The sequence below is a fragment of the Cottoperca gobio genome, chromosome 24, assembly GCF_900634415.1.
Source record: "Cottoperca gobio chromosome 24, fCotGob3.1, whole genome shotgun sequence".
Lineage (NCBI taxonomy): Eukaryota > Metazoa > Chordata > Actinopteri > Perciformes > Bovichtidae > Cottoperca > Cottoperca gobio.
The window spans coordinates 3897445-3921215 of record NC_041378.1 but is presented as its reverse complement, the minus strand read 5'-3'; the positions used below and the strand labels follow the sequence as shown (position 1 = coordinate 3921215).

Sequence of the window (23771 nt, the reverse complement as noted above, 5' to 3'; positions counted from 1 at the left end):
CTGCCATATTTGGTGGTGTGGTTGATCATTCTGGGAAGCCCGACATCACTAATTTACCAGATGTTTGAGAGCTATTACTTTTACATTAGATATTTTAAATGGTGCGCTAATGTACAATGATTGAGTTAACATCAGATATATCATTTTGAACTGCTCACTGGGTTTTGGCGCAATGGACCAGCGTCACAACTGGTTTGTTGGCAAACATCAATATCAAATGAATGAGTTTGTGTTTACAGTTTGGATCATTGCATTGAGAGTGAGTTGAGCAGAGTCTTGCCTGGGGCCGAAGTTTAGTGGTGGAAGAAGAGATGGATAAACTGCTTCCACTACTGAAACATCACTACTGTCTGTGTGTGTGCTAGTGACTGGACTGCTGTGAACAGTATCAATACTTTACATGCACCATGTACCATATAGATTATGCTATTATCTCTCCTGTTATAACAGCAAATGGTCAATATGTCAATTTTAAAGTCTGAATTTATAGAAAAGACGTCTCGTTTAGAAACGATATCTCTCTATCATCTCATCAGTTGTATTAAAGCTAAGCATAAAATACACCTGCTCAAAAAACATGAACATTTTTAGAACTCTTTGAAAACTAACAATCCTACAACTTTGTTTATTATGTACGTTGTAGATGCAGTAGTGTTTTGTAGAGCTGCTCTCTTAGGACTGAGATGAATTGATTGCTCTTGTCAGGAGGGATGAGATAGTCCGGTGTGCAGGCATACATGAATTTGTTCTACCGTAATGTTACATCATTAAATAAATGTCTGGCCTGAGTGTCTAGGGGAGCTGTCATGGTTGCTCACTGCTCCTGGTACCAAGGTTATCCGGCCACTGATGCCTAAATATACAAAGTACATCAAGTAAAACACCTCATTGTATATAGACGATGGCTCATTGTATTTTATGCAAGTCTTCTAGGGATTGTAACATGTAGTCCTACTCACTGAAGTATATTATACTGGATTATTTCTGCGAATGCTTTAACCTGTAAATCGCATTTTAATGTTGCAGTTGGCCAATTTGAACAAATCCATAAACTGTTCGCAGTTTAACCTTTCGAGCCCCTCATCACATGTCAATGAGTAGTTCCATCAAACACTATTTATTTCCTTCTCAATCATTTGAAGAAGCCTGAAGGGGTGAAAGTATCATGTAAATCACCAACAACAAACAAAGATTAGAGAAAACTCAGGAAGAAATATATAGCTTTGTGTAGCAGAGGGTTTTTTTGTCTTCTTCATTTACATTTTATCAGATTAATGTTGGTGTGCGTAAAATCCTAATCAGAAGAGTGAGGGCTATAACTGAGAAAAAAAATGTATTGCAGTAAAACGCAAATGTAGTAAATGTGAGTCGTAATACATACAATAGAAACACTTAAGTAAAACACAAGTACTGTTGCTCAAAATCAGTACATCGCTTGAGGAAATGTACCATTACATTAAATTAAATGACTTGCATAGCATCTCTGCTCAGGGGAGGTCAGGAAATGTTGAATAAATCCTGCCCAAAAAGTCCCTGCATCTTTAACTTACCACCCACACACCAGCTTAACCTCTGTGGACAAAGTGGTGCAATAATTGATGGGGAGGGCAGGTTACCAAACAATAATCTCGGTCAGGTAGAAAGAAAGCTTCCTGACATCTACACTCGATATGCCATCTCCATTATAATGAAAATAAACTCGTTTGTCTGACTTTGCTATCTTGTTTTCGCCTGTGTGTGTGTGTGTGTGGGGGGGGGGGGGGGGGGGGGGGGGGTGTGTGTGTGTGGGTGGTGGACAAATACTGAATGACAGAGAGGGAGAGAAAGAGAGAGGGCTCGCGCTCCCTCCCACCGCTCGTGCGCACAGACTGTGACTGCGCTCCCTCTTTCCCTAACATTCAAACATGGCGAAACTCTTTGCCATCATCATACCACCTCCGTCGCCCTCACCCTGCTCCACTTCATCGGTATCATCACCACCGCCATCATTATCTTCACCGTTATCATCACCATTATCTCCGGTAGCGTGATGACCCGGGAGGATGGAGAAGTTGTCGGCGAGCCTGTCGGAGATCACTTGGAGCCCGTTGGCGCTGCCGTTGGACGCGGTGGTCAGCAAGTTCCGTTTGCCCACTCTGGTCCGTCTGGCCCACGGTAAGAGACGAACTTTTACCGCGTGCCTCGACCGTTACAAACTTTTCGAACCGTTGTAATGTTTTAACAACTGTTAGCTAGCTCGAGCGCTCCTTCGTCGTTAAAGTAACCATGACAGTACGACAAAAAGATGATAAATAATGTATCACAGTCAGGAAAACCGAAATATAACGTAAACTTTGATCGAGGAAAGTGAGTTTTATAATAATAACGACGGCAGGATGCGAGAACAAGTGCAACAATTTACAGACAAATCTACGGTGTCAAGATGTGCAGAAAAAAATACCACTTCCGGTCAATTATTTCAAAATAAATCCTTAACCATGACAGTTTATAATAGGGAAGGAACACTCTTTGTAGATGAAATCATAGTTTTAAATAGCAAAAGACATACATGTAATCAGTTATAAGTAGCTTAAAGGGCCTTTATTAGCAAGCAAATAAAAGTATCCTATGATTCAGGCAAACACATTTTGATGGGGTTTAATAGTAGTTAATAGTTTAAAGCAGAAGATTTGTTAATGGAAGGGTTTTGTTTTGGACATTTGGACAGATAATTGTTACTTAGCTTTCGAAATGTAAGTTAATTGATCATGATACATTAGAACTCCTCCACCCAGAATTCCTGAAAGTTGTTTCCAGTAAACTGCACACGGTATTACCGTGCTTACCAACATGTGAGGCTGGTGATTATTCATACCAAATGACAGTTTCATGAGCATGTATTATACTTAAATAATTAATCAGATGTATCAGTTCCTGGCAAGTGACAGACTGCAGAAATCACTTTCAATAAATACGTGAATCTATGATCTTGGGTGTGTTTGGTTATTGTATCACCGCTCTTTAATTTTGGCTGATTATTATTGATGTAATTTGACAAAACATTGGAGAGTATTAGTTGTTTTGCTGCGAAAAGTATGGAATATATTGACTCGTTTTGACTGGACCAGCTGCCTGGGCACATTTGGTGCTCTTATTTTGAAACCAACGCCGCATTATTTCCGTTATTATTTTGCTTAAATCTGGCTATCTTCATGCAGCTGCAGCATTTGTTCTCGGACACAGACTGTTGTAGTTCACACACCAACCCACTGACTTTTATAAAGGAGTCACTTAGTAACATTTGTGTTCAGTTTTCAATGTATGTGCATCATGTTTTGCCACAAACATAATTCTCTGCTTCACCAGACGTGGTGTCTTTACTTTGGGAACGGTCGATGGGTGTCATGGCCAAAGTTGTTCCAGTCCAGCGAGGCCCGGAAAGCCACAAAGTGTCTGTTGTGCTGCTGAAGTGCTGCTCAATTCTTTTCATATGTAAATGCTGTAATCTGTCGGTGAATGTGGTGAATACTAACGAGCAGCGACGAGGAGGAAAACCTCCAACTTTCCTTCGTGGACAAAAGCGCGCACCCGTGCCGTGTCCGAAAATTACGCACCTTACTTCTGGTTGCGCGCGTGTCATTGAGAGCACCCTTAGGTGTTTATTAACTGCACTGTAGTTAACCAACATATGCCTGCTTGTTTGCACAACCTGCCAGTTATTTATTTACAACAGGGCATGATATCAGCCCCCCCATTTCATATCAACAAACAACAACAATGTTTTATCTGCATCTGCATGGACACACTGGTTCAGTGGTAGCCTATGTGAGTGGGGGTGTAATTCAGTGTGATGGGGGCTACAATGTAAATGCTCCAGATTGCATGCTATCAAATTAAATACTCACCAATCAGTTAAATACTCAGCAATTATTAATCAAGTGTCAGTCAACCCAAATGACATCAAGTAGAATTAGCTGTGATAGTAACCAGTGGAAAGTAACTAGTATCTTTACTTATGCTGCAAACATACTTAAGTGCAGTTTTGAGGTACTTGTACACTACTTTTGTATTATTATTAAGTGCTTAAAATGATTTCCGCACACACCAGCTGCAACATCAACATGTTGTTACCATTATACTTAATATAAATGTTATACTATACCATTCTGCATAAGGAGTATTTATACTTGCGATACTTAATAGCTTAAGTACATGTTGGTGATAATACCTAGTTGTGTACTGGTGAGTGTAGGACTACTTTTACATTTGTATTCTGTGGTTTTACTCACCTCACTTCGGACAATTTTCAGTATTTTGTACTTTTGGTGTGAAATAAATCTAATGTCAATCAAAGAAAACTTCATTTTTTCACTTGTCTCCATTCCAAACGCCCAAATTATTGTCTAAATTTAACAGACATGAGAAGATATTACACTTTGAGTGTTTGCAATGGAGTCCAATTCTTGACTTTTTACATCCAGCCTCTTCCTGACTGGTGGTATTTTGCGGTAACTCTTGAAAATAGTTTACAGCAACGTCTGTGAGTCATCCACAGCAACGATATTGTTTACGGAAAATTGCATTACTGTTGGGCACAACGTCACCTCCATTGTTCTGGGGCGGTAGCTGAAGTCGATGACAAAAGAAAATGTATCTGCATGTCTCAACAACCACGAGGCATAAGACGAGAAAATGTGTCTTTTTGTGATTTGGGTGAACTGATCCTTTAAAATGCAGCAAAACCTTTTCGACACGTCATCTCCTCGTCTGTCCCGTGTTTGTATTCAACCGTCCATCAACAAGGTTGTTAGATTGAAAGGCTTGGTAGTAACAGCTATCCGTTAGTAAAAAGAACAAAAAAAATGTGCATCCATGTGAGTGTGTGGCTGTGAGAGGGGGGGTGTGTGTGATGTGATTGACTTGTACCACTGTGCTATCAGCAGAAATCAATGCTGTTGTGCTACAGGATGGCTTTTGTGAAAACTGGAGAGCTGTGTGTGTGTGTGTGTGTGTGTGTGTGTGTGTGTGTGTGTGTGTGTGTGTGTGTGTGTGTGTGTGTGTGTGTAATAATGGGTTGCCAGTTACAAAGCGGGATCCTGATGAGTAGGTTAGGGGTGGTGAAGCGTCCCTTATAGTGGTAATTATGGACACTGAATCCTCATTGCATGTGTGTGTTTGTGTGTAGGGAGTGTTTTAAATTGCTGAGCTACATAGTGTGACCTTAGAAATTAAAAACCTGTTGTTTCATCAGCCCTCAGGCCTGTACATTATTTGTTAGTCCTATTTCATTTCTGTGTTTTAATGTGTGTGTGTGTGTGTGTTAATGTGTGTGTGTGTTCCAGGTGAATGTGTGGAGGGGCTGTCGGAGGAGGATGTGGTGCTGTTACACTCCTGTCGTCAGTGGACCACAGTGACTGCCCACAGCTTAGAAGAGGGACACTACGTTATTGGACCCAAGATAGACATCCCTCTGCAATACCAGGGTGAGCGCACACACACACACACACACACACACACACACACACACACACACACACACACACACACACACACACACACACACACACACACCACACACACACACATTTGTAAAGAAGCATGGCCAAATTTTTTTTACTAGTCAGTCAAAATGTTCTCCTTAACCTCTAATAGCAATGTCTCCCTAAATTCCTCTCAATTTTGTCACATTTTAACATTTAACGTGTGACATTGTCCACTTTTTTTTAGTTGGGGGGGGGGGGGGCGCAGAACAGACACAGTAGAATTATAAAGTGATAGTGGTGAGTAATGTCTGATGGGATGAAATGTCCTTGCTTTGAATAATAGGGTTGGTCACCGCGCTCTAAAGTCCAATACTTTATTCCCATGTGAACCCATCGTCTGGCGCGAACACATATTTACAATAAAAGTGGAAATAGTATCCTATTTTTAGTTTTTCCGTGATTCATCGTGAACTTGGCGGATACATATTAAAAGCTTGGAGGTTGAAGTCTGACATAACACAAAATAAAAACTCCCAGAATCAAGAAAGAGTCCAAATTACAGCTACGATCAGACCCGACCCGACCCGACATGAACCTGCAGCTTCTGTCCGAGCCGAGCCGTGCGGTGACACAATCTCCGACATGTGCCTTCTCCTACCGAATGTTCAGCAGTCATATGCCATTGCCATATATAAATCAAATACAGGTTGTATAACATTTCTCCTCATTATTCAGAACTCAGGGAATTTAAGCCCCGGGGAATTTAGTGAAATTACAGCTCAACCCTGCGGGTCGAGTCGGGCCCGATCGGGTTCTAAACTCCCAATCCACGATTTAAAATGTAATTTAAATATATATTTAAATTGCATATATTCATATTGCAGGGCCGTGGGACAAACCCCTCCAGGGTTGACTGGAATCTTTCTTTGTAGAGTTGTGTGTGCGACGTTCCTCTGGTTGCTTCTTCTCAAAAGGCACGCATGTCAGGGAATTAAGAACACCCCTGCCAATTATCTTGCACTGAAATGTTGTATAAGCCTTTATCTTTAGCCAGTCAGTAGAAATTCATGCTGTGCAGCCGAACTTTGTTCCAAGTTTCCAAAGACATGGAATATATCAGATGATGCACAAGACGTTCTGAATCATCCCATTTTAATGCAATAGTTTAGACACAAATCAAATTGAGTGCTGGGTTTGGAGAAGACCTGGGACATACAGGATGATACCGTCACAAAGGTCCAGAGTAAGATGAGTTTACCAACCGGAAAGTTATTTAAGGTGAACAAAGAGGGAAAACTTTTCTTTACTTCACTACTCTACAGCGAGGCGCAAAACAACTGATGTAGTAAATCTTGAATTGAATGATCATTCTCCAGCATGTGCTGTAAATGGTCACATGTTGATTAATGCAAAGACATATACTCACGTGACTGTAGATCACGACCTTCCCTTAGTTCTCCTGTCGTCTCCTGCTGAATGAATCTAGTCAGCATGACCTCACCGGAGCTCAATCCCCACAATCCCGTTGTTGAGACTGTCTGACCGGTCACATTATTCGCTGTGTAACTGGATCCTAAATGCCTCCTCTTCATTATTTCCTCCACTGATGGAGTGCTGATGTCACCTCACACTGCCGCCGCCTCTCAGGCTCCTTTTCGGAAGAATAAAAGAACACTTGGGTGGGTGGGAGTGTGTTGAGATCATTTTAGACATTTCAGCATTTGGGAGCACGTGACCGCCAATATTGGCAAAATGAGCAGTTAGCAGCAAACAGCTAAATCCAACATATGTAAATATAAGAGAGATTCATTATAGGAGAATTGTCCAAGTCCAATAAGCGCCGTCTTAGCATAACAACGCACTGTACTCGTGTAAACAGGGTTTTCTCAACAGGGTATTCCTGTGATTTAGTAGCACTTGCATATAGAGACACTTTAAAAAGAATAGCAAAGAATGAGGCTATCCTCTCTAGTGTGGGTCAAGCTTTAAGAACACTCCTCTTCCTCATTAGCACCAGGGTTATTGTAGCTGAGTGAGTAGTACTCCACCAGACGAGGGGACTGACCTTCATGTGCGCTTTTAAGGTCCTTTTCTTCAAACTATCCAGGGAATAAAAGTATTAAAATAAATAAATACACTTTTGCTAGCCTTTTCTTGTATGTCTCAGACTCTGAATCTCCTCCTAAAGCTTGGCAGACACTCTATGGATTACAGTCGTGTTAACCCAGAGTGGGTCGCCTTCAACCAATTTGAGAATCTGTCTGAATTACCAGATCACTTCTTGTTTGACATGCAGTTTTAAAGGGGTCACGATTACTTGTCCTGGCTTGTTGGTCGGCACCGCGTCTTTGCTTTCTGTGTGTCCATTTCTTGTTTTAACGTTTGCCTTGAAAAAGACTTGCGTTCTTATGTTTAGCCAATGGTGGACAAGTGGACAAGGAACCACAAATGGTTGCACTGGTGGAACAAAGTTGAATAGGTCTTGGACTAGTAAGAGATTCCATATGGCATTGGGATTATTTTCTTGTAAAATAATGCATGTCTGTTTTATTGTATGCACTTGTGTTGCTGGACCCTGCAGCATTACATCAACCTGACATGCTTTACACTTGTGAACCATTTTAACGTTGCATTCCGCTGGCCAAGGAAAATCCAGCAAACAAAGCCAATTTAACTTCACGTGTACTATTAGGACTAACTTTATGTCTCTTTATATATGACGCATCAGAAGCCATCGCCAGTGATGAGCTAATGTCTGTGTGATGACTTCATACAGGAAGTCTAAATACGGAGGAGAGCAATATAGGTTTCCCCGTGGGGATATACAACAGGATGCTCGCTCCTTCTTATCCTCTCTCTCTGTCTGTATCTTCCGCTGTCCATCAGTGAGAATGATGACGGAAGGGCAGTGGACAGAAAAGCTGAATGAAAGGGTTTCAGGGAAGCAAGTGGCGCCACAGCCACCCTGTAATGTGAAACTGGTGGCCAAAGCCTTATGTGTAGGGATTTAAAAGCCTCTGGGATTCTGTTTTTCTTTCTTGGAACTACATTTCCTCACAGAGTGACAGATTGTTTAAATGTTGTTACATCTCAGTTCGAGCTGTAGTTGTGTTTGGTACGGTGGTGATTCTGTTTCATTTCCTCCTCAGTCTGTCACTTTCTTCTGGGATGGGTGGTGGTGGGTTGTGTTGAAAAGTAGTTGCTGGTATTGTTCGGTTGATGGAAGCTCCTTATCCTGGGGGCTCTGTTTGAATTGGAAGGTGGGGGGTGGAGGAGAGAGAGGCAGAGAGAAAAGGAGGGAGGTGCTGGCGAGGAGGATGGTGGAGTTTGGTATTCTGCTCTGCCTCCCAGACAAAAATCTTTCTCATGTCTCTTTCCTGCACACACACACACACACACACACACACACACACACACACACACACACACACACACACACACACACACACACACACACACACACACACACTGACTCTGTGAGAGTGAAAGGAGGATGCGAGGGTTGTAGTAGTTAAATGCAATCCAAGAAACTGGGAACTGAGAAGAAAGGATAGTGTGATTTGAACAGACCTGACGTGGAGCCTATTCTACATTCCTGAAATGGTTCTTTACAACATCACAAAGTGGCACAAAACAAAAAAGTTGAAAGAACACAAACACTGGACTGCAACACTGGAGCGCATGAGTGTGAAAGATTTCCAGACGGAGGAGGGGATGAGCAAGGGGAAGAAAGGGTGAAAGTGTGCGAGTGTGTGTGTGTGTGTGTGTGAGTGTCTCCATGGTGATGTGTCTCTGCTCTGCGTGAGAATGGGGGTCCTTTATTGGTTGCCATGCCAACACCGTCGGCCGTCGATTGGCCGAGAGCTGGTGCCAGGTCATAGGTCACGGAGGTGTCTTTGTATTCTTCTCGTACAAACAGTGTCTACTGTGGATGTGTGTGTGTGTGTGTGTTTGAAGTAAGACTGCAGGGAGTCAAAAAGAGAAAAACAGACAGAACAAAAACAACTTATCTCTTCTTTTCCCACCTCCCTCCTCTTTCCCCCCCTCTCTCTCTTTACTCTGGGCCCCCTCCTTCATATTCTTCTTTCGTGCTTTCCTCCACTTCCTTTTCCATCTTACTTCCTCTTCCTCCATCCATCTTTGTACCTACCTCCTTCATCCTTCTCTTCACTTTCTCCTGTCCCGCGTCCATCCCCTCTGTAGGGAAGTTCAAGTTGTTGGATGAAGACCGAGACGTCAGGGATCCTGTCCAGTATTTTTCCAGTGTGGAGGAAGTTGCTGGAGTCTTCCCTGACCGAGTGTTTGTCATGGAGACGATCACTTTTAGTGTCAAGGTTTGAGAAACATGAGAATATCATACTTAAAGTTTCTGTCATGCAATGTCCTCACATTCATACATGTGTATGCTGCAGGTGGTTTCAGGGGAGTTCAGTGAGGACAGTGAGCCCTACAGCTTCACTCTGCAGGCTGGAGATGAGCTGTCACTCATGGGGAAGGCGGAGCTTCTCTGTGCCACGCCCTCTAAGGACAAGACAGGACTGAGCGCGCTCCTGAGACGCCTGGGAAAGACTCCTAGAAGTGCGTAATGCCATACTGTTGAGCTGTTTATGTAGTCCTTTTCCACTGGTTATTCATGCAGAGAAGGAGAATGAAAGATATGCTATATGTACACTGTACCTTTACTCTTTGACTAATCCACCTTTCTGTCTCTGCCTCTTCAGGTAAAACTCCCTGCCTGGTCTGTATGAACCATCGCACCAATCAGAGCGTAAGCCTACCCTTTGGTTGCCGTGGACGCTTTTGCACACGCTCCCCTCTGGAGCAAGGCATGCTGGGAGGGGAGCACACGGTACGCAGCATCATCGAGAGGGTTCGCCTCCCTGTCAATGTGTCCGTGCCTTCACGACCGCCACGAAACCCCTACGACCGCCATGCGGTCCGAGAGGGCCACCGCTACAAGCTGCTCAACATCGTCAGCAAGACGGTGGTACTCTGCATGGTACTCCGCCGACAGGAAGTCTCCCCCTCCCACTTCCTGCTGCTGCGTTGCATGCCCCGGTTCAACGTGGCCGAGGCCTCTGGCCACACAGCAGCGCTAGAGAGCCTCCTATTGCGACACGCGTTCGACCCAGATGCCTACTCTCGAGCTGTTAGAGAAACCCGGCCAGAGCTGGAGTGTATGACAGAGGAGTGCGTGAGCCCGCGGCGCTCTCGCATGTGTGTGTCGGATCAGGACTCCTTGGCACCGGCACTGCAGCGCCTCTCCATGTGCGGGTATGGGGGAGGGGTTTCAGACAGCCTATCACAGCGCTGCAGAGACTCTCTGGTGGAGCGGCTGGGGGAGGGACCAGGTGAGGAGCGGGAGTATATGACTCCTGAGTGGACTGAGGCTGAAATGAGGACCAGTGAGGAAATCCCTTACGAGGAACTCTGGACCAATCAAAACGCAGAGGGCTTGGGGAAGGAGCCGAACCTCATCTCCTTCCATTCGACTTCCTCATTGGACGGGTCTCTTGGTACCGTGGTGACAAGAGTGTCGACCCCGCCACCTGTACCTCCAAAATCTGATGCTGTGAGTTTCAGTCTTCACTTCCTTTTTGAACTTCTGTCTCTCATCCCACATATCCGTCCACAGCAGCATCCGGCTGTTAAAAGTCACGATGCGTGGTTTGAATTATTCATACTTACAGCTTTTAAACCTCACAGACACACACACACACAACACACACACACACACACACACAGACTGGAATACAATAATATAATCCTGATGGAGCCTTTAGTCTTAAGATTTATTATTGATTTCACGATAAAAGATGGCCGCAAAGTAGCAGTCTAACCATTTCTGTGATTAGAAGAGAAAACTAAAGACTGTGATTGCCTTGTATCAGCACTGCACTTCCCATACAATCACTTCAATCAAGCAGGGTGGGCAGTATTTCTCAATGAAAGTTTAAGTTTTAGTTTTATATTGGCTGCTAGTGCCATCTCGTCCCACATTATAACAATATTTGAATGAAGAGTATTAAAGTTATTAGAAAATATCTGTTGTGGGACTAACCTACTCTTCTTCTATTGATTGAAAGTTACCTGGAAAGAAATATTAGATACAGATACCTGATTATTTATTTTTTTGTCTACAGCATTTGATTTATTGATTGCTGTCGGGGTGTGAAGAATATTTTAACAAATGTTTAAACATTAACCACCCTAGCTTTAAGTGGAATGTGTAACATTATACAAGGTTATTACAAGGAGTTATTAGGTTGTTCCCCAACATTAGTGTTCACATGTTAGTGTTTGTAAGGGGGAAATAATCACGCTTTGTTTTGCTTAATTAACTTTTTTTTCCGTTCAAAGTGATGGCAGCTAGCAGCAGTACAGAGAGTGTGTGTGGGTGTTAAGGTCTGCTATGCAGCTGGATTATACCCTGTCACACACAGCGTTCTTCATTCCCTGATATGTAGCCTGCCAAGACACTGTCCGTGTGTGTGTGTGTGTGTGCGTGTGTGTGTGCGTGTGCGTGAAGAGCTTGCGTCTGTGTGTGAGGGACTTTGTTTGAGGTGTAAAGGTCACCAAGTTTGACATTTACCAAGCAGAACATTGAGACAAGCCAGCAGACACACACTCCCATAAAGCCTCCTGAGAAGTCAAGTTTTAGGAGTTAACTTTATAGCTCTCATTGTTTTTGTGTGTGTGTGTGTGTGTGTGTGTGTGCGTGTGCGTGCGTGTGCGTGTTTGTAGGTAAGAGAGGAGTGTCGCTACTTGATCGCCCCTCCAGTTCCCCCTCGCTGCTCTAAAGGAGGCTCCATCTCCAGTCCGGTCCCGAGCCCTCCTGTCCCACCTCGCTTCCCCAAAACCTCCACCTCTCCGAGGCCCAACCTCTCTTTCTACTCCTCTGGACTTCAGGAAAGGTACAGTGTGAATGCACAAATCAATAAGTGGGCGGTGCCGGTTGATGTTCTTCCAGGTTAAATTGAGCTCACTGTGTTTCCTAATAAAAGGATGCCATCCTTCTTGCTCTTTAAAGCAGATGATACATGGAAGTTAACGGGGACACATGACATCTCTTTCTCCTCTGTCCCAGCTGCTCACCCTCTCCAGATGCTTCGCTCTACTGTTACCCGTGCTCCTGGGCGGACTGCCCGGCCCCCAACCCTGCCAGTCCTGAGCCAGTCTTTGCCATCACTGCAGACAACACAGCCAATCCTCAGCCAGCACAGGCCACCTGGGCAGAGCCGTGGGTAGATTCTTTCACCTCCTCCGGACCTCGACTAAGGCCGCCTCCTCCACAGAGTCGATTTGCTCCCTTCGGGGCGTTGAACCCCTTCAACCGCCAGTCCCCTTGCCCCTCCCCTGAGCCCACTGCCAATTCCACAACAGATTCCTCCAGAGGTGCAGAAGGCGGTGGGACGTCCACAGGGGTCACCGAAAGCTTGTCCCCGCCCCCTGACCCCACCTGGCGGCCTCCTGCGGACCTGTCTGTGCTGTCATTGGAGGAGGTGTCGGCATGCCTGCGGTTCATCGGCCTATCAGAGGCAGCGGTGGCCGTGTTCCAGAGGGAGAGAATCGACGGCAGCCTCCTGGTGCAGCTGACTGATGACATCCTGTCACATGACTTCCACCTGAGCCGACTCCATGTCACCAAGATCACACAGTTCATACAGGGCTGGAGGCCCAAGATCTAACGTGTACACACACACACACACACACACACACACACACACACACACACACACACACACACACACACACACACACACACACACACACACACACACACACACACACACACACACACACACACACACACACACACACACACACACACACACACACAGCCCTGATAATGTGCCTGTTGGCTTCTGAGCTATCCTGAATGTGCCTTCCAATGTGACCAACTGGCTGCTGAGCCTCACTGACTGAAGCTGAGCCTTTGCTGAAGGAAACCACGCCACCCTGTGGTCAAACTATAGAACTGACACTCGAGTCTCTGACTGACTGACTGCATATTTCTGTCTGGATCACAGACTGGGACTAGTTTACTAACAAATGGCTACAACAGAGAGCTACATGATGAAAGTGCCGTGTTTCTTTGGGACATATAGTCAACCACAATACATCTTCATGCTTCGAGACAGCGAAAGGTTTTTAGCACTACATGCTGCGGTCCCACATAAAATCTGATATAAAGGGAAGAAACAAACCTTCATTCTCCATAATAAAAATAGATGGTTTAATGTGAGTTTCTGCAATATAAGGGGCATTGAAGGGACAATGCTCCACCTTTTAAGTGGATGTCCGATCAGAACTGATGGTAAATGTAGGCAATTGAAGCAATAAAGTTCACTGTTGGAAATGTAGCTAGTTTGCAATACAAACGAAGAGAAGAAGGAACTCCCTGGCTACCCACAGGCTTCTTTTTAAATCCAATTATTACATGACGCTTTGGCAATATTGTCTTTGTTACACTTTGTGCCATTGAAGTATATTAAATTGAATCGACTAGAAATCCAAGCTGAACTAACAGCCTGTAGTTCTTCCTTGCATCCATCTACGTCACTGTCAGATCAAACGACGGCACTGGATGCAGGAAGAACAGATTTTGCAGCTGCAAACGTTCTCTGTCAGTTTAGCACACACTGAGACATTTACCATCAACACTGATTGGCACGTAAACAGTGGTGACCAGTAGGACACGTGACACTGAACCTGTTCCCTACCTGAGTCTCTTGCACAGCCTTCTTCATGTGTTCTTCTTCATCTGTGCATTGAGCTTCAGTGGCCTGTAATTGGCAGAAATAACAATTATTAGGAGATAAGAAAAAGCTAGTTGTTTGAAGCTAAAAGAAAAAAGAAAGTAAGTCAGAAGCACCCAATAAAGTAATGATGGAGTTTCTGGTTCTGATCAATGATTCACTGAAACATCTCTTAATATACAGAATTCTGTATCAAGGACCCGTTTTGTGCTTTGGGACGGTGACATATTAACAATAACTTTAAAGGTAACATGAGATGTTCTTCTGTCTGTAGTCAGATACACACACGTGTCGCCATGTTATAAAAGAATTTTCGACTGCCTCAGAAATAGAGTTCTCAAAATGTACCTCAGATCACTTGTTCAGATATGCTTGATTTAGCCATGCATAATATAATAAATGAAATACTTAGTAATATGTTCCATCCATCCTTCCATCGTCTACCGCTTATCCGGGGTCGGGTCGCGGGGGCAGGAGTGACTAAGAAATGTTGATCCTGACGGAGGAACAGAAGTTAAGAGGAACCTGCTTGTTGGGGATTCCCTCGGCCACGCCTACTGCAACCTCCTCGGGGGATTCAATAGATCTCCCCTCTGCAGGCTTCGTACCAGGACCTGGATTTTTGAATAGCCCCTGCGCCTTCGCCTGGAGGAGCAGATAACATAAGATTACAGCAGTGGAGTACAGCAATGGAAAAAATGGCACATGCAGAAAATACCCAAAGGGTCCACAAGCTGGTGCACTAGACCCATGTTTATCTGCCCTGATGTTCCTGCCTGTCAGCATCATGTCCAACACACACACACACACACACACACACACACACACACACGGCTCTTGACCTTAATACACTTCAGTGTAACTCAGTAGCACATCTGTGTGGCAGTGCTTTTAAGACATTAACTGAATAACTGATTAATAGTGTGCCGCCTGCTCCAGGCAGGTACTGATTTGGTCGTGGCAGACCATCGCGACCTACAGAGAAGACACAGAATCAGGATTAAGTGGTCAAATCTTAGTCCACATAAACAGCATTTTCCACACCTAATCTGTCTCGTCCCATGCACACAGGCGGTTGTATCTCGAGGCCTCCCCCCAGGAGCCATGTATGTATGCATTCATTGAAGTGTGAAAATGTATTTCTTCCCTCTGGTTCAAACCGCATTGACGTGAAGGAGTGACCACACATGCAAGTATTGGAAATCCCTGTTGAAGCCCTAGAAAGCCGACTCGATGTCTGCCCCGGCGATGAAGCAGCCAGGCCTGCTGGAGATGAAGACGGCATCGCTCGACCACATCTCCATCAGCTCAGACTGCATCTGCTACGACAGTGTGTTCACCTGCATATACACAAATGCACACACTCTGATTAATCATCATGTCACATCTGTCATTGAGAGACAGAGACAGGTAGTCAAGACTGTCACAAACATAATCTCTCTCTCACTGACATGTATGTATTGTCTCTCTTCCATAAACACACCCACACAGATACACACACACACACACATATCTTGGCTTTTGGATCATTGAGTCGTATAACTGCCAAATCATCCTTGAGCTCGTAGCTGACGTGTGTTCGAGCTTGATGGAGAGAACAGAAAAAAAAAAGATGAGAGACCGTCAGACAGAGGGCTACCAGTATTGTATTATGGTAATTTCAGCTAGGTTAACGTGATCCCTGGAGAATATTAGCATGAATAGCACAAATACACTTGAACTGTGTCCTTGCTCAAGGACACCCGGGCATATAGGGAACTGTTGGAACTGGGAGGGCTTAACAAACTGGCCTGCTGCCAGCGGAACTGCAACTTAATACAAGTGAATGTTTTTAAAGCTTAAATCTGTCGAATCTATCTGAACCGTTAAACCGATATTAGCTGGTCGTCAAAGTCAGATGACTCTCTGACAGATGTCAACGTTGTGCCAACACAGGCAGGGAAGAAGACTGCACGCTAGTATTAATGGACGTGTCTAAATTGTAACCCTCGATTTGCAAAACTCTTGCGAGATGATTAAGGTTAGGCATCGATCAAACAGAAGATGCGCACACTGTATGAAAAGCTGCCATCAATTTTGATTTTGCAGCGTTTTAATGTCGCAGAAATCTGATTTGACTGCCTGACAAAGATCTCGGGTTGATGGTAATTTGTAAGGAAATTACTAATACAGATTTTAACAACAGCTTTGCAAATAGTTTCACGAGAAAGAAAATGTCTGTTGGACTTCAAGGACATTGACAGCATCAACACTGCAGGGACTTGAAAACTCCACAGGGCACCTTTAATAAGTCAGATGTTTAATTATACTGACGATGCAAACTAAGGTTTTGTGAGCCAACATTCGAGTAAAGATGTTACAGAAGGGAAAAGAACATTGTATCGTATATAAACAATTTAACAAGTGTTTCCATTTAATTCTACTCCACTACAATACACTGAGTAATTCAAATAAGCTCCACCTTTACAGCTGCAACATTAAAGTGATGTACATATTACTGCATCAATAATTATAATATAATGTGTACTTTTGGTACTTTAAGGATATTTTGATTTTAAATGCATGACTTGTGAGTATTTTTAGTATGTATATAGTATATATAGTATATATTTTTTGTAACCTCTTTCTCACCTGTTAACATTTGAATGAAGGGGATTACAGTCATGCACCAACAATTAGGGCGTAAATTGACACAATTAACTAAAGTTTTAACCACCAGGGTAAGCGTACACAAGAACCATACCCTGATCCATCCTCAGTACAATTTCACAAATTATTTTTACAGTTTAAATAAAAAAGAACTGAAAGCTTTAAGTATAATTTTAACAACAACTCCATGGAAATTGTTAATTTCGTATCACCTACCACACAACACAAGGTGCTCCATCTGACCTCGCGCACAATACATATTCCGACCGTTGGGGGCGCAAGAGGACACGCTGTAATACTGCCGTAACATAAATGTTAAAGTACTCAAATTTGTATCTTTTATTTGAAGAAAATAAATATTTTTTTATGATATCAGTATTAGCATGTATAGTTAAAAGAGCTCTTAAACAAAATCAGGTATGTACCCAATAATTTATCGCCCGTTTCTTTTTCTTTTTCTTCAGGCATAATCTTGGTCAGCTGACACATTTGTGGGTCCTTGAAAGCGTAGTCCGTGAGAGGTGCTAGTCCGTGGAGCCTGGCTAATCGTATGACAGGGAAGAGGTGTCTGCAGAGACATAACACACATACAGGTAAGCTACAACAGAGCTATCACTATTGATAATGCAACTAGAAAGAGAAAAGACATGGTACCAACTCTGAAAATACGTGTCGTCATCCCAAGTTTAGCGGAATAGAATAAAAATGAATGGAAACGTCAGCTAACATGTAGCTACGTAGCTTTTCTAGCTTGCGTCTAGCTTCCAGCTGCATCGTTTTGCTGTTTAAATTGTTCCAGTAATGTGTCTTTTATATTGGTGTGAACGTTACTTTAGGGCATCAAATACTACATATATTCTATAATATATCTATAGTTAGTTCTCTCCCTTTTTGACTCATTCATGTGTCTGTCATTCTGGAGGATAGGAATCTAGGTGAAGGGTCAGAGCCAGGGCGGCTGGGCTGGGTGACCGTCAATGATATGTCACATTGTCCCACATAATATAACAATAACATATATATTCGTGCCCTCTTTAATCTGCCAAATAAAAAATCCTATTGAAATGAAACCTGGGTAAACGTGGAACAGAGTAGAGCCTCATAACACATCGTTAAAGGTCTTTAGGTTTAGAGTTAGTTGATGGAAGAAGTACTTGGAGTCAAAGTAGAAAAACTGTAGTCTGAAAATACTCCAATTATAAGTATTGATTTACAAATGTGACTTAAATAAAAGTATTATCAGCAAGGGTGGGGGGGTTGCAAGCTGAATTAACCCACCATGTGTTTACCAAAGAGTCCTGTAGAACTCATGGATGATGGTTTATTATGTTTAGTGATTGGTGACAGTGTCAGACACCAATCACATGTGCAGTTGACCTTTTGCCTGCAGTGGTAGATCTGAGTATTACCTGAGAGGCTTTAGTCTGGTGATGTCACTCACCAGACACTACACTCGGCTGATAAAAATAGTAACACATAATATAATCGTCCCTGTGGGTTAGGCTGCTAAATATCCTCATTAAAAATGTCTTTGTGAATTTAGACAAGGAAAGCCAAGACTGTACAGGAATGTTAGAACATGTACACCTAGCTAAAGGGGCCTAATAAAACAGAAATCCTCCCTTCATGAAGCTGAAACTGTTTTAAGAGAGGTGTTGATGCAACTTTATCATTTGGGACGATGTAGTTTGAGGTGCTGTTGAACTGGACTGCCTTATACAGAGAGGTGTTCTGTTCTGCATACTGTATTTATTGCATTAGCTGGTTGTTTGCAGTCTCATTTAATTGGAAATCTTGCTTTTTTCTACTTGAGAAAAACAACACTAGTAAAACAAAATGAATGTTATGTATGGGGCATGCACTTGTTCATAAGTTTGCAGTAACAGTTTCTGTCTCTGCAGAACATAATGGCTTCCATGTTGCTGAACACAATGCGGAGCGGCTCTGTCAGCCCTTCCTGGGCGATGCGGTTGGGTACGTTTTCTATCATAGTATTTGTTTTATAGAATAACAGATTCATATAATCAAATATATGTTAACGTAATGGGTCATTATGAATACATGCAGTATATTCTTATATCTTTTGATTGTTTATTTAGGTTTTCCATTCGTCACTTTACACTAATTGGTGTTTAAATTCAACACTTTGATCTGCTTATGTTGTATATTATATACTGTAAATCAATTGAGATGTTTGTGCCAACTAAAGTTTGGTGGAGTATTTAAATGATTTAATTGAGCTTTTCTCTGTTTCCCTCAGGAACACGCTCTCTCAGTACGACGGCCCAGCTGCAGGCGCATGGTGAGACATTTACTCTCGCCGATATCATTTGCATTCACATAAAAATCCAGATTATATTCTGGTGTTTCAAATGTGAGCTAACTATCAGAGTCCAACTGCCTGTTGCCGTCTTCATTTTCAGTTCAGACAAAGAGTAAAAAGTCCCTGGCTCGGCCCGGTGTGAAGAACATCGTTCTGGTGGAAGGAGTTCGAACCCCGTTCCTGTTGTCTGGAACCACGTACGTCTAGAAAATCTAAAATCACAATATTTCATGAGATCACTTCACTGTAACGCAGCCCAAGACGACACTCGTCATATTATAATATCTAAAATCTAATCCGATACCTGGTCTCGTGCCACCATATGGATATATTATATATTGCACAGCTCTCACTGGAAGGTAAAACCTTTGTGGTTTGTGTGTACAGATATGCTGACCTGATGCCCCACGACTTGGCCAGAGCAGCTCTGCAGTAAGTGTTCCCTTATGTTTATGTGTCGGTGACGGAGCTGTGAGGGGGGGGGGGGGGTTGGAGAGTGTGTCCCCTGCCTTGTAATAGATTCAGTCAGGATGTCTTTTTGTTGTTGTTGTCATTCTTCACACAAGCCTGTATCTCAGATGTTCATCTTTATGTACGACAAAGTGCTACTGTTATTACAGGGGTCTGCTGCACAAGACGGGGTTACCCAAAGATGCTGTCGACTACATCATATATGGGACAGTCATTCAGGAGGTCAAAACCAGCAATGTAGCAAGAGAGGTATTATCACACACACACACACACACACACACACACACACACACACACACACACACACACACACACACACACACACACACACACACACACACTTCTTAAGACATAACATCAACCAAAGGAGCCTTTCTGAGCTGCTGTCCTGTTAAGCATCTCCTTCATTTTTTTTTTAAATTGTGCTTTCAGGCGGCACTGGGTGCAGGCTTCTCTGACAAGATCCCAGCTCACACCGTCACCATGGCGTGCATCTCCTCCAACCAGGCAATGACCTCAGGTATGTCAGGGGGGGGGGGGGGGGAGATCTCACACTAAACCACGAGCGATTCTCAGAGGGGACTGAAGGATTTTACAGTGTCGCAACACAACATAACATCTTTGCAAGTTAAAGATGAGGAATCCTAAAAGAACTTCAGTCATCATATAATAATGAGGGGGTCACAGCAGGACGCTGAGATCACATGTGTCTTGTCATTACAGTAAGGCACGTCTGAGGAAAAGAACCAGGATGTACATATTGGAGTTACTTTGGTGTTCCCTCTGTTTGTTTGACCTTTTTGTTTGTCCTCCTGCTCTCCAGCTGTTGGTCTGATTGCTGCAGGCCAGTGTGACTCTGTTGTGGCAGGAGGGGTGGAGTTCATGTCCGACGTTCCCATCCGTCACAGCCGTAAGATGAGGAAGACCATGCTGTCCCTCAACAAGGCGAAGACCCTCGGCCAGAGGCTCAGTCTGATTGGCAGCATCCGTCTGGCACATCTCTCCCCAGAGGTGTGTGTGTGTGTGTGTGTGAATAATCACTTCGAATCTCTAAGAGTTGCACCGCTTTGTTATTGGCTGAATCAGGACCGTGGACATGCAGTACTCTAAGCTTTTATTCTGCGTGTGTAGCTTCCTGCCGTGGCTGAGTTCTCCACCGCTGAAACGATGGGCCACAGCGCCGATCGTCTGGCTGCCGCATTTGGAGTCACCAGAGTGGAGCAGGATGAGTTCTCTGTGCGATCACACACACTGGCTCAGCAGGCCCAGGACGCCGGTCTGCTGGAGGATGTTATCTCATTTAAAGTGCCAGGTAAACACGGCTTCACTCTTTACACTGAGACGTATGACTTTACACATTGTTAAGTGTGTGTGTGTGTGCTTCTACACGTTGACCGCATGTTTTTATTTATATTTATGTCTTTACCAGGTCGGGATATTGTTAGCAAGGACAACGGCATCCGCGTATCCTCCATGGCGCAAATGGGCAAACTAAAGGCCGCCTTTGTTAAACCTCACGGCACAGTCACCGCCGCCAACTCCTCCTTCCTGGTAAACACACACAAACACACACATCCGCAGCACTCTGTGTCCTTAACTCCTCTGTCCTGCTTCAAAAACACCTCCAGCAGAGACGAGACTTATTTGTCTCTGTGAGCAAAACAAACACACAAAGCTGCACCTTTGTGTGTTTGTTGAGTCACGAAGCTGATAACTTGTAAGGATTCAGGAAACTCCCCGATTCTCTTTCGACTGTTTTTGTATTGTCACCGCTCGCGAAGTGTCCTGACATTAGATGAGCTGTTTGTTTGTGTCCTCAGACTGATGGAGCCTCCGCTGTGCTCGTCATGTCTGAAGAGAAAGCGTTGGCTATGGGCTACAAGCCTAAAGCCTACCTCAGGTATCTGAACCCTCTCTGTTTTGGTGATGCAGCCTCAGTTTCCCACATGTTGCTCCTCCAGATGTTCTGATCATGTTATTGTTTTTGCAGAGACTTTGTCTACGTGTCCCAGGACCCCAAAGATCAGCTGCTTTTGGGGTGAGTTCACAAATGTACTTTGAAGATCATTTTCATTGTGAGTCAGTTTTGAGTTTGACACTGTTGAACTCTTCCAGGCCAACGTACGGCACACCAAAGGTCCTGGAGCGCGCTGGCTTGAGCATGAGTGACATTGATGTCTTTGAGTTCCACGAGGCATTCGCAGTAAGTTAGCACTACTCAGTGAGGGGGGGGGGGGGGGGGGGGGAATGTGTCCTATCAATCTCAAATACATTTTAAGTGACAGATTAATGATTAAACTCTCCATTTCTGAGTCTGCATTAATCCAACTGGCCGTGTTTATTCTTCAGTGCGATACGACGGGTCTACTTGACATCCTGAACTCGTAGCGCTGTGGATTTATCTCTGTGTGTGTTTTCCAGGGTCAGATAATGGCAAATCTGAAGGCCATGGACTCCGATTGGTTCGGCCAGACGTACTTGGGCAGGAAATCGAAGGTAAAGATTTCTGCTGCTCATATGTGACATAAAGATGAACAAGATGCAGCGTTTGGTAGAAGTGTTCTGTTTTCTATGGATGGTTTGGGTTTGATTTCCCATCTAATATCACCACAGTCCGCTAGAGATGAGATGTTTTTACTTACTAAGTGTGTGTGTGTGTGTGTAGGTGGGAGCTCCACCCATGGAGAAGTTCAACCTGTGGGGAGGCTCTCTGTCTTTGGGGCATCCGTTCGGGGCCACCGGCTGCAGGCTGGTCACCACTGTGGCACACCGACTGCAGAAGGAGGGCGGACAGTACGGACTGGTGGCGGCTTGTGCTGCAGGAGGACAGGTACTTACTGAGAGACGTGCGCATCAGACGGCAGACTCACACGTCTGACTGGGTTATAGTTTAAGTTTGATACCACGGGGTCGGAGATTAAATATTTGGCAAATATAGAATTCAAATATCTTATTTGTATTGTGTTCTTGTGTTCTTGTGTTTTCCAGGGTCATGCCATGGTGATCGAGGCCTACCCCCAGTAAAACACTTAAAACACCACCTGTGACCTGATCGTCATGTTCATCGTGATGGCTACACGCACGCACACACACACACACACGCACACACGGACAACAGAGTGTACATACTAGCACCACCTTGCCTTGGTGAGAGGAGTCGGGATACAGGATGCGAGTGTGTTTTAGGAAACTTGTGTAAATTGAACTTTGCTTAGAGGCTGTTAAATTATAGCAGGACGTTATGGAGGAGTGTCTGCTCATGAGTTCATGGACATTGAGGTGCATCACGCCAGCGTTTGTCGAATGTAACATAGCAAAATGAAAGCACTCAGAGGAGGTACAGTGATCCTAATGTTTATATACGCTGTAATATCTTTTCTTACAAACTGTTGGAATTAAAGGGTGTGATGACGACCACGCTGAAACTCATTTCTTCTTTTGCTATTCTTTTTGTTACTGTTTTCACAGCGTGTCCAAAGCTCATAGTCCGGGATCATGATACATATCGGTGACTAAATACGCAGCAATCGATCAACACGCATCTGCTGCATCACTGTGGGGGGGGGTGGTTTGACCCGATTTTTAGAAAATAACCGCACGACTGTCACCACGTTTTGATGCAAATGATGCTAAATCTTTATTGGTGCCTGCTTCAAGACGAAAACAAAAATACAGACGTGTCGTGTGAAATAAGCAAAACTGTTTTAACTTCAGGAAATTAAAATAGTCTGATAAATGAGAATATTTAGCAGAAATAATCAACAACTTAAAGTAACGCTTTGTTTAGTTCAGCGGGGATTGGAACTATTGCAAGGGAAAAGATGAATGTATAGGACGCTTCGTGCTGCAGACGACAACAACAACAATGGGTTTGGGGAAAGGGGGTGTTCAGTCTACTCTTCTAAAACAGATTTAAAGAAAAATGTTTATTTTTATTGCTTTGGTATCCCGGCCTGTGTGCGAAGATGTGTCAGCAGTAGACTGGCTCTGGATAGCTGTGCACTTAATTGATGGTGAACGACGCTGTCTGCTTGTGACGGGACGACTGATGTTAATGAGGAGGATGCCCGGGCTTCCTGGTGATTTTTAAAACATGAAGATGGGAAA

At 43.9% G+C, this 23771-nt stretch overlaps 2 protein-coding genes across 2 annotated transcripts; both read left to right on the top strand.

The window, feature by feature from the left end:
• The first annotated feature begins 1864 nt into the window (after nt 1-1864).
• Nucleotides 1865-14356, top strand: gareml (GRB2 associated, regulator of MAPK1-like). Its single transcript, XM_029426036.1, has 7 exons — nt 1865-2154; nt 5322-5462; nt 9666-9796; nt 9875-10040; nt 10184-11034; nt 12207-12376; nt 12550-14356. Exons 1-7 carry the CDS (start codon nt 2043-2045, stop codon nt 13148-13150), a joined length of 2172 nt encoding a protein of 723 aa, XP_029281896.1. The 5' UTR covers nt 1865-2042; the 3' UTR covers nt 13151-14356.
• Nucleotides 14357-17338: 2982 nt separating this feature from the next.
• hadhb (hydroxyacyl-CoA dehydrogenase trifunctional multienzyme complex subunit beta) lies at nt 17339-23093 on the top strand. Its single transcript, XM_029462598.1, has 16 exons — nt 17339-17463; nt 18772-18844; nt 19131-19172; nt 19294-19390; nt 19581-19625; nt 19814-19913; nt 20097-20184; nt 20488-20675; nt 20796-20976; nt 21094-21215; nt 21485-21564; nt 21655-21702; nt 21780-21867; nt 22086-22160; nt 22330-22494; nt 22653-23093. The coding sequence occupies exons 2-16, from the start codon at nt 18778-18780 to the stop codon at nt 22686-22688; spliced, it is 1422 nt and encodes a 473-aa protein (XP_029318458.1). The 5' UTR covers nt 17339-17463; nt 18772-18777; the 3' UTR covers nt 22689-23093.
• Nucleotides 23094-23771: the final 678 nt, after the last annotated feature.

Excerpts from the sequence above, each read along its gene's own strand:
- gareml (XM_029426036.1), top strand. The coding sequence starts at position 2,043 with ATGGAGAAGTTGTCGGCGAGCCTGTCGGAGATCACTTGGAGCCCGTTG. Across the intron at positions 2,155-5,321 it reads TCTGGTCCGTCTGGCCCACG|GTGAATGTGTGGAGGGGCTG; the intron begins GTAAGAGACGAA and ends TGTGTGTTCCAG. Across the intron at positions 5,463-9,665 it reads CATCCCTCTGCAATACCAGG|GGAAGTTCAAGTTGTTGGAT; the intron begins GTGAGCGCACAC and ends TCCCCTCTGTAG.
- hadhb (XM_029462598.1), top strand. The coding sequence starts at position 18,778 with ATGGCTTCCATGTTGCTGAACACAATGCGGAGCGGCTCTGTCAGCCCT. Across the intron at positions 19,391-19,580 it reads TTCCTGTTGTCTGGAACCAC|ATATGCTGACCTGATGCCCC; the intron begins GTACGTCTAGAA and ends TTGTGTGTACAG. Across the intron at positions 19,914-20,096 it reads CCAGCAATGTAGCAAGAGAG|GCGGCACTGGGTGCAGGCTT; the intron begins GTATTATCACAC and ends TTGTGCTTTCAG.